General features: G+C 49.1%; 1 protein-coding gene across 1 annotated transcript; it reads right to left on the bottom strand.

The window, feature by feature from the left end:
• Positions 1-202: 202 nt before the first annotated feature.
• GABARAPL2 (GABA type A receptor associated protein like 2) lies at positions 203-9,765 on the bottom strand. The gene is made up of 4 exons (XM_061138026.1): positions 9,610-9,765; positions 9,229-9,284; positions 7,913-8,085; positions 203-806 (listed from the first exon to the last, which is right to left on the bottom strand). The coding sequence occupies exons 1-4, from the start codon at positions 9,641-9,643 to the stop codon at positions 716-718; spliced, it is 354 nt and encodes a 117-aa protein (XP_060994009.1). The 5' UTR covers positions 9,644-9,765; the 3' UTR covers positions 203-715.

Below are 9,765 nucleotides of genomic sequence, written 5' to 3'. Positions count from 1 at the left end.
GCAGTGGGAGAAGGACTTCTTGATGTACACCTTTTTAGAGATTATACTGACCACTTAAAAAAAGTCCCTCCTGGCAGAGGCTTCCTGTGCCCAGCTGTTCTGCCATGGGCCCCACAAACCCTCCTCCTGGCCTGGCGGACGTAGGAGCGCCTTCTCTCACCCATCTAAAATAAGGTGAATAAAGGACAAGGTCACACTGCAGTGCCTTTATAAGAGGAAGTTTTATTGTTAATTATTTACCTTAATAGTTTCAGAAAGAGGAACAGATTAGCTCAGTCCAACATGACTGGCAGTTGGCAAAATCTAGTAAAGCAAGTGTTCTGATTGCTATGGATTTAATTTGGATGCTTTTAACACTTCACCATCTAACACTTCAAACATAATCCAGAATAAATGCATCATCTCCCCTTTCACTTTAATTCCCACCTCCCTCACTTCAATATGGAAATATCTTCATTAAATAAGATTCCCAGAGGAACAAGTTCTCTGGAGGGTATAGTCATGAGGACAGTGCACAAAAAGAAAAAACGCAAAATAAAACTCTGTGTGATAATTTACTAGTCTAAGGAAACAAAACCTTCCAATATATTAAGAAATAAATCCAGTTACAAATGCACTGATAGGTCTATGTCAAGAGGTTCTGGTAGAGTAACTGAAAATGGCCGGCTATTTACAAGATCCACAGCAGGAACGCCGCACCAGCCCAGCGCCGGCCTCAGAAGCCGAAAGTGTTCTCGCCACTGTAGGCCACGTACAAGAATCCATCTTCATCTTTTTCCTTCTCATAAAGCTGTCCCATAGTTAGGCTTGAAAGAGAGAAACAGAAATAACACTGAGAGTTGGGGTTAATGACTGAGTCCAGCTGTTGGGAGAAAAATGGCTTGAGGATAAGGAGGACACTACTTAAACTAGCTACTCTCTGTAACACCTCTGGTGAGAGGCTGGTAAAAGGAATCAGGCCTCAGGGAATCGGGGATTAGACTAGAATCAGCCTCCTATCTCAAGGCTAGGCCATCGGACGCACCCTCACACCAAGGAAATCCTTCAGAAGCCAGCCCCAGCTCCCAGGGAGTGCTTTCAGAGAGCTTCCTGAACGCCAGGGGCAGGGGAGAAAGCCGAAACAAGTACGGGACCAAGAGCCCGTCTGTGGGAGCGGAGGACAAAGGTGGGAGCAGCGCCTCCTTCCAGCTGGCCTCTGAAGATTCATAACTAGTGCCTGACAGGACGGGAACGAGTAGGTTCATGCCTGTGCAACCTCCCCCACCAGAGACCTGTGCCTGAGACCGGCGTCGGCGCCATCAAAGGGAAGCTGCTCTCCTCGCAGGCAGAGCAAGAAGCTCTCAGGCTGTATCGGCAGCCAAAGAAGTCCTGCCTAAGGAGCCTCCATGAACAGATACTGCTCCAGCTAAGCACGCGGGGGAGGAGAGCTGGCTTTCCCTCAGCAGTACAACAGACTGCAGCAGGGGAGACCCGGGCGCGCTCCGCCATGAAGCTGAGCTGCACTGGCTCCAGAGGACAGCCTAGCGACACCTGAGCTCTGGCCACCTGAATGCACTATACAAGATGAGCAGGAGGTCCAGACACATGCTAAACATGGGCATGACTACGTGTGGGGGGAGATGGGGTGTCAACCAGAGCCCCATCTGACGGAGCAGTCTGGGAGCCAGCTTGAGACGTCAGAGGTCACTAGGCCCAGAAAGGTCACAACAGATGCTTCAATGCAGGACTCAGTAAAACCAGGGCAGCGGGCACACAGAGAGGGGTCGGGGCCTCCAGCTGGTGAAGACAAGGCTGCCGTGAGAGCCCTCCACCTCAACAGAGAGAGACCACACTTCCATACAAAGGGGAAGTTTCCTCCTTCCCTACTCTTCCTGCCTCTCTTTAAGCTTAGAGGGCTGGCTGTGTGGGTAGATGAGAATTAGTAACAATGTAGGAGGGGATGAGTATGAATACAAAATAGCCTGTCACTGGCATCTTGTACAATAAGAACTGTGCTCTGCGAGGCTCTGAGGTGGAATTTGTAAAATAAGGAAGCAGCACTGTCCACGAGAAATTTCTGCTATGATAGAAATGTACTATGTTTCTGCTGTCCAGTGCAGTAGCCACTCTGTATCTGTGTTCAGCGCTTGAAAAGTGGTTCATCTGAATTGTGATGTGCTGTTAAGTGTAAAACATACACAAAATTTCAAAGTGTCAAAGTACAAAAAAAAAGATGTAAAATTATCTCAATTTAGATTACATGTGGAAATGATGACATTTTGGGTATATCAGACAGGTAAAATATACTGTTCTTTTTCTTGTTGAATGTGGCTGCTAGAATATGTAGAATCACACAGGTGGCTTGCATGCCACTTTATGGACCGCACTGCCCTGGGACACGTGAGGACCTGGGGGCAGCTGGCAGAAGGAGGACGCCTGTTCCGAGTGGCGGGCCTCCACCTCAGCTGCAGAAACAATGGGCAGCTTGAAAAACATGCCCAAGCCCTCCCCCAGACCAACTAAATCAGAATCTCTGGAGGTAGGACCCAGGAATCAGTAAGTTTTAAGATGTCCAAGATGATTCCTTGTGCAGCCAAGTTGAGAAACAATCCTTTTGCCAGAGGGGGAGATGCCTATCTTTAAGAGCATGTTACTAGGAAGAAGAGTGACAACCCAGGAAGTGGAGTGAGGAGCCAGCAACTAGCAAAAGGTTGGAATGAGTAGCCACGACTCTCGAGAAGACTTTTCGCCCCGGTGGCTGGCACCCTGAGGAACCCAGCTTTTCCCTGAGAATCCTCAAAACGAGGCCAAGGGGAAAACAGCTACTGCTATCGCCACCACTCTGCACCACTTGGTACATGTGTCCAGGGTGCTCTTGATAAGACCTGAACTACAATTTCCCCAGTACCATTACCAAAGGGCCTGGAAGCAACAGACACTGTGTGCAATTCAAAGGCAGCAACCCCTGGATGTCTACGTCAAGTGTGGTTCCATCTGCCAGACTAAGTTCTGCTCTTCTAGCAAGTTACAAACTCAAGGACAGTGACTCGAAATCCTGCTGCTGAGTTAGAAACACCCAAGGAGCTTTATAAACCCCCGACTCTGAATGCTGTCTGCAGTGAACAATGACCGTGGACCGACTGCTAAGGCAAGCTCTGAGACTCTGAGGGAGTTGGGGGAGGGAGGTCTATAATCATGTGGCTTTCTGTCTTTAGATTCCATTGTCTTTTGGTAAAAACTTGGGTTTCTAAATCTGTTTAATAGTGCCCTAGCAGCTACAGAGGCCAATCATAAAAATTCTAACTATAATAGCAAACACTTATGTGCCAAGCACTTGTTCTAAGTGTATTTCATACATAACTCTTTACCCTCAGAACAGTCTTAGGAGGCAGGTACAGTCATAACCCATAGTTCACAGATAATAAAAGTGAGGCACAGAGGTTAAATAATTCACCCCAGACCACAAAGCTAGGAGACATTCTTGCCACCAAGTGGTGCTGCCATCATGTGAATACACAACTGGATCTAACAACCGAGTGTCAGCATTCTTGTACCTTCTGCAAAGATCGCCCTTAGAACAGCGCTCCTCACATACATACACGCACACGGAATCACCTGGATATCTTGCTAAAATGCCATTTAGATTCTGAAGGTCAAGGTCAAGCCTGAGGTTCTACATTTCAAACAAGTTCCCAGGGAAGCCACTGCTGAAGCCTCTGTATCACACGCTGAGCAGGTCTTAGGGCCCCTCCTTCAGATCCTGTGTTTTGATAACTAGATGGCTTTCCCTAATGACTTTAGAGCCCTCTTGCTATTCTGTTTCTCTGCCACGCAGCATCACGCGGAGTCTACTTAGCTGGCAATAGCACTATGTTCTTATACTCAGGGTATCCCTTGGGCAGGAATTGAAAACTGACTGCTCACAACTGGGATCTAGACACTCCAGTCTGCAGCCCATGACTGGACACCTGATTCCAAGGCTTCCCTAGGTGCCGAGAAAGCATCTGTACAGTATGATCTAAAAACAGCACTTGTGGGATCAGGCCAGACACACAGAATCAGAGTAACTCAGTCTAGAGCCAAAGAAGAGCTGGGCTACAGATATAGTTTAAAAATAATTTTTAAAAGAAGTCCCATTAAAAGGATAGCCAAAAAAAAAAAAAAAAAAAAGGATAGCCAAGTGGAAGGGCAGGGATGTAAAACATGCCTCTCTTCAACACTACAGCAGAAGGCTGGTGTGTTCCTTTAGGACAAGTTCCACACACCTCTGAGAAGTTGGGCTCCCCTCTCAGAATTCAGAGGCCCAGGCCACTCAGCACTAGGCGGGTGGCCGCTGGAGCGCCAGAGCATCCGCAGGCAGACAGGCTGCTCTGACGCATCTGTCAGGCTGACAACTCACAGGCAGCACCGCAACGCCAAGGGTTCCCGCCCAAGTTAGCGGCTACAGGAGACGCCCAGGGACGGCCCCCAGCCCGGCACTGAGGCTCCCTGCTGCGGCATCGCGTGTTACAGCCATCCAAGGACGCCGCCTTCAAGCTCTCGGTCTGACAGGGAAAAACGGGAAAATCCAACAGCAGATTTCAGGCAATCTAAGGTGTGGTGGGACCCTGAGTGACATGAACCTAAACTGCTCCCTAAAACCTTGTCCCCCACCCCTCCATTCAAGATCAAACAGGTCTAGATAAACTAACAAGTAATTAAGGCACTTTTCAGAAAGACCCACATCTAGGAAGAGCCATGCTGCTGAGGACAAACGAGTTTTAAGCTACTCGACAGCTTATGAATTGGGGGCGGCTGACCTAGAACTGCGGATGCCCCATCCCTGCACCAGCTTTCCTTGGCCCCAACCAAGGTCAGCTTATGGAGGCTGTGGGATCCAGCCTGACTCATGAATTGGCTGGACCAATGGGCCACCTGGCCATCCATCTGCTTTGAAGCCCACGTGCTTCCACTGGACCTGGATTTGTCTCTTTTCCAGCAGGGGAAGCGGGGTGGGGGGTGAGGGGAGAGGACAGTGGCTACTGCTGTGGACCCCGGAAAGACATGGGCCTCAAAGTTAAAGTTAATATGGCCCTAGAGGCTCCCTAAAATTCTAAAATACAAAAATTAACCACTGCTTATTCTTTTTATCAGGTTTTTCTCTGATATACTCTATTCCACTGCTAAAAATAAACCCTGCTTTGAAGAAGTATTTACCCAGAAATGCTCAAAAGTGTTGAATTGAAGCATATTTCTAAATAAAGTTTAAATGAACTGTAAGACATCATAACTTCTTTTACACAGTACCGTTTTAAGAGCCAGGAACAAAAAAACTAACAAAAAAAGAGCCAGGAACAATTAAATACCATAATCCTAAACAGCACAGATTTCCTGACATAACATTCCCAAATTACAACATTTTAGATATATTTAATTTAATAATATACTCCAGTTTCTATTTTACACAAGGGATTAATAAGACTCTTTATCTGTGCTCTAAACAAAGACCAAAAGGTGGGCACCAATACCAGGTCTGGGTTCCCCACTACAGCCTTAACTGGAAAACTTATACAATAATGATAGTCTTTCTCAAGTCCTGTCTGCACCAAGACACGGTTTTCCTTTCATTTCCTGCCTGATTCTAGATGCAGACACCTAGGCAGAGAATTCAACTTTCCAATGCTAAATGGGAAAAGGTAGTTGAGATCTCCCCTTTCAAAAAAAAAAAAAAAACTCAGAAAGGATTTAAAATGTACAACTCTCAGGGACTTGCTTCTGTCTCTATTTCTAGAGTCAATATTAACACTGACTACTCAAACCATAATCACATTATTTTACATGATGGTCGCCTGTATCCCGGAACACTCACAAAGTCCGCTCTAAGGCAGGAATAATGAAGTTACTTTTGCTCAGCCTCAGACATAAGCAATCCTTATGGGATGGGGGAGGGCTCATCCTTTCTCAATTCTGATTTCCCCAGCCACTCTCCAAAGGCTGCAAACCCTGGCTAACAGTTAAAGGAGGCTCCACGCTTCCCTAAGGAGGCTGGAAAGTGCTAAGGAAGAGGCTGCTGCTGCCTTGGGGAGGAAGTGGTGAAGCTGAGTCAAACTGTAGCTTTAGGAAGGAGACCGACAATTTTGTTTGGGCAGGCATCAGGTGATCAGCAGTTGCATAAAGCCCGAGGATGTCACATGCCTCTTTTGTTTATAAGCAAACTTGTTTTGAAGACTAAAACCCCCAAACAAAGAACTGCTGCCTTAAATGTGGGCCAGGAAGTCATTAAGTGGAGCCAAAGGCGCTGAAGGATCTGGGTGGAGGGGCTGGTTGGTGTGCCTTCGGTCACCACTGCAACCTGTTTTAGGGAGGATTCTTACCAGGTTGGAAAGGCAAATAAAACAGGAAAGAAGGCAGCTTCTGCTGCCCTGAGAATCACTTTTCATTTCCAGTTCTACTTGGGGAGAGGGCATTAGTTAAAACCTGCAGCCACTGTAATTGTTACATTAACATAATCTTAATGTCTCCAGAAGCCTGCTTCATTTCTTCAAGAAGTATCAGAAGATCAGAATCAAGCAAAACAAAACTCAAGGCTACAGGTCCTACTCACAAACTTCTTCCCACCAAGAAGCCAACTCTGGGAAGGACAACACACAGGGCCGTCAAGGAGCTGCACAAGCTGCAGGTGGCATGAAGATTTATTTACCTCTACCTCCCCACCACCTTAAGGGAAGCAGAAAGTGACCAGGAATGCCCAGGGCTTCCCTAGCCTCCCCTGGAGAAGAATGCACCCAGCACCACAGTGCCCAGAGGCTTGGAAGGAAGGCTGAGAGCCCAGTGGGGTGACAAGATGACCCCTGGCAACACCACAGCTTCCTAAGCTCAAGCTGTAAGCAGACCAATGGCGCCCATTAGGCAGGGCCTGGCCTTTCTCCTCAGGCAGAGCCTTGGTCTCATGGAAGGCAGACCTTCCATTCTCCCCTATCCTCTGCCAAACATCAGGAAGCAGAAGTGGCAGAGACTGGGAAAAAGAAGACCAGACCTTGAAAATAGCCAAAATTATTCTATTCGTAGGAAATGGGACTAGAATGTGGCTTAGGCCTCTCCTGGAGCTTTCAAGGATTTTCAAAAGAAGCATATTTTGGCTACACGGGGCTAGTTCCCAGGGCTTCTTAAAGCCTTAGCTTCAGAAGTAGTACTTTTGGGGGGATAACAAAATGAAACTCAGGAGGAAGAGGGCCAGCATTTGGCTCTGTTACTCAAATCAGTGACAGAAAAGAACTGACCAGGGATACAGATTGAGCCAGAAAATTCTCCTCTCTCCACAGGAGACTAAAGCTAGGCTGTCGCCTACCTCAAAGTGAATTGTAATGTCCCTGCCTCAATTCAGGCCCCAAATATCCCAAAGACTGCTTCCAGGCATCACAACAGCAAGAACAAAAGGGCAGCTACTCTGACAGAGCAAAGGGGGTGGAAGTCTATAAAGAGCCATCTCCGGGTACCTGAGGCTCAGGCAGCGTACTCTCAGAGTCCAGGACTGAGCCTGGAGAGCGAGCGAGCAGGCAGGGTGCTTAACTGAAGCTAAGCCTCAGCAGGGCCCACAGGCTCCTGGGGAAGAACGACAGGACTTATTTCACGGATCATTTGGAGAAAAACCTCATTTCAGGCTTCAGTTCTACTGATGGCTTAAGCCTAATTAAGTCCTGAACTACTTAAAGCGATTCTTGGGTATCTGAGGCTGAATTTCATCTTTTTTTTTAAAGTCCAGGCCTTGCTCTGTTTTCTTACCCAAAGTGCACACACATCCATTGCAGCCCTTTCTTCTTTTCCTTGAGCTCCTGATGTCAGGAAGCACAAAATTCAGATTTCTAATCAGGATCTCTAAGAGTTTTCAGACTCCCAAAGTTTTGAGTTCTGTAAGCAACCAAGCAGATGTCCAATACCAGTAAATACCCCTCACCTGGACTGTGGGACTGTCTTATCCACAAACAGGAAGATCGCCTTTTCAGAAGGAAGCTGGATCCTTTTCCTGATGATCCACATGAACTGAGCCACAGTGATGTCAGATGGAACCAGATACTTCCGTTTGTCAATGTCAACAATCTGAGAGCCTGAGACCTTTTCCACAATCACCTGCGAAAGCAAAGGTCATGACTGGATTGCTAACGTGAGGCTCTGGGCATGCACTGCTGGAGTGCTGATTAACAGTGTGTGGGCAAGGAGGTGGGTGGGCAAAGGCATAACATGAGCAAATATGCCCCTGGCTTAATAAACCACACTCTCTGGAGGTTAAGAATTGATATAAATGTGTTACAGAGAAACAGTAAGTGCTTTTCTGTGGTCAATTATTAACACAGCTCCCATCCCTGATCTCAGCATGCATAAGAGAAACACAGCCCTCGCTACAAAGCTTTTCAATATTTTGTCTGGGCAGACCTGAGAGTATCTGGTGAGGGGTTCCTCTACAGCCTCTTACTCCAGGGCCCCAGAATGGATCTGCCTTCACAATACAGGGGAATTAGGATCTCAAAGAACATAGGAAATGAGAAGGGACAGATCAATGGGGATGACTGGCAACCCCAGGCAGCCAAGGACCAAGCTCTTCACTTGGCCTGTTGCTTCTCTGAACTAAGTTTCAAATCTATCCCTCCTGCCTCTCCCCAAAGGAACTGTTCATAAGCAATAAGCTACAATAACAGGCCTGGATGTCCTCAAAAATCAATAAGGGTTACAGAAACTATCTCCACCATCATGGGATAAATACAGGATAAGTATTATTGATCAGTGGCGGCTCAGATTTTTCTTTCTTTCTTTTTTTTTTTTTTGGTCAGGAAAGGATGACAGGGTCAGGGTGAGAAAAGGGAACCAGAAGTCAGGTAACGAGGAAGGCACAAAGTTAAAGATGAATGTCCTGAGACTGAAGTACCACTTCCAAGACCAAAGTGAACGTTTCCCTCCACCACCATTCCCTAAAGTGACTGTGACCTGTCGCCCTGTCCTAGAACATCGTTTCTTACATAATTGGCTAGGGAGCCCAGAGGCCGCAGACAGCTAGCTGGCCTAGATCGCGAGGTTCAGCACCAAAGCATCCTGAACAGCATCCAGTACAGCCCCTCAGACCGCGGCCCTCGACGGCCCCTTACCCAGTGTGGCCCATCTGCCCCCACAACCGTGACTGGAGTCTAAACTTGTCAACTGTTGAGCAGCCTGGGGCCCCACCACCGGTCCTAGACGGCAGGGGTGGCAGCGAGGCGAGGGGGCGGGGAACGCACTCACCGGAACCCGGTCGGGGTATTTCGCTCGGATCTTCGCAGATTCCACGCATCTGTGTTCTGAGGGAGAAACACACGGGACTGACTGCCGCGCCTGCCCACCGGCCGCCTCCCAGAGCCCCGGCCCTCCTCCCTCCGGGACCTGCGCACACCCCCGGCCCTCTAGGGCGTTCCGGCGGGCCCGGTCCTCGGGGCCCCGGCTCCGGCAGGGCCCGCAGAGAGCGGCCTGGGGCGGGTGGGCAACCGCCCGGGGGGCCAGGACCTCAGCCGCCCGAGCCCCGAGAGAAGCACCCGCCCCGCCCGGCCCAGCCTGGGGAGGCCTGAGTGGGGGAGGGGGCCACCGCCGCCCCCGCCCCCACGGCCGGGCCAGCGGCCGAGCGCTCACCCAGCGAGTGGTCCTCCTTGAACATCCACTTCATGGCGGCGGCGAAGAAGGGACGCAGCCGGCTCTCGGAGCCGCGGAGCTCAGCGCACCAACCACAACAACAACGACGGCGGCGGCGGCGGCGACTACACGGCAGGCGGGACTTCCGGCTGCCGG

The sequence above is a fragment of the Dama dama genome, chromosome 4 (genome assembly GCF_033118175.1).
Source record: "Dama dama isolate Ldn47 chromosome 4, ASM3311817v1, whole genome shotgun sequence".
NCBI lineage: Eukaryota > Metazoa > Chordata > Mammalia > Artiodactyla > Cervidae > Dama > Dama dama.
Note: the sequence above shows the minus strand (reverse complement) of the source record. Positions and strands in the feature narration are given on the sequence as shown.

What these genes read in the sequence shown, in the direction of transcription:
- GABARAPL2 (XM_061138026.1), bottom strand. Translation starts at nt 9,643, where the DNA reads ATGAAGTGGATGTTCAAGGAGGACCACTCGCTGG. An exon ending in CAAGGAGGACCACTCGCTGG is followed by an intron (nt 9,285 to 9,609) that starts GTGAGCGCTCGG and finishes TTTCTCCCTCAG; the next exon opens with AACACAGATGCGTGGAATCT. An exon ending in AATACCCCGACCGGGTTCCG is followed by an intron (nt 8,086 to 9,228) that starts GTGAGTGCGTTC and finishes TTGCTTTCGCAG; the next exon opens with GTGATTGTGGAAAAGGTCTC.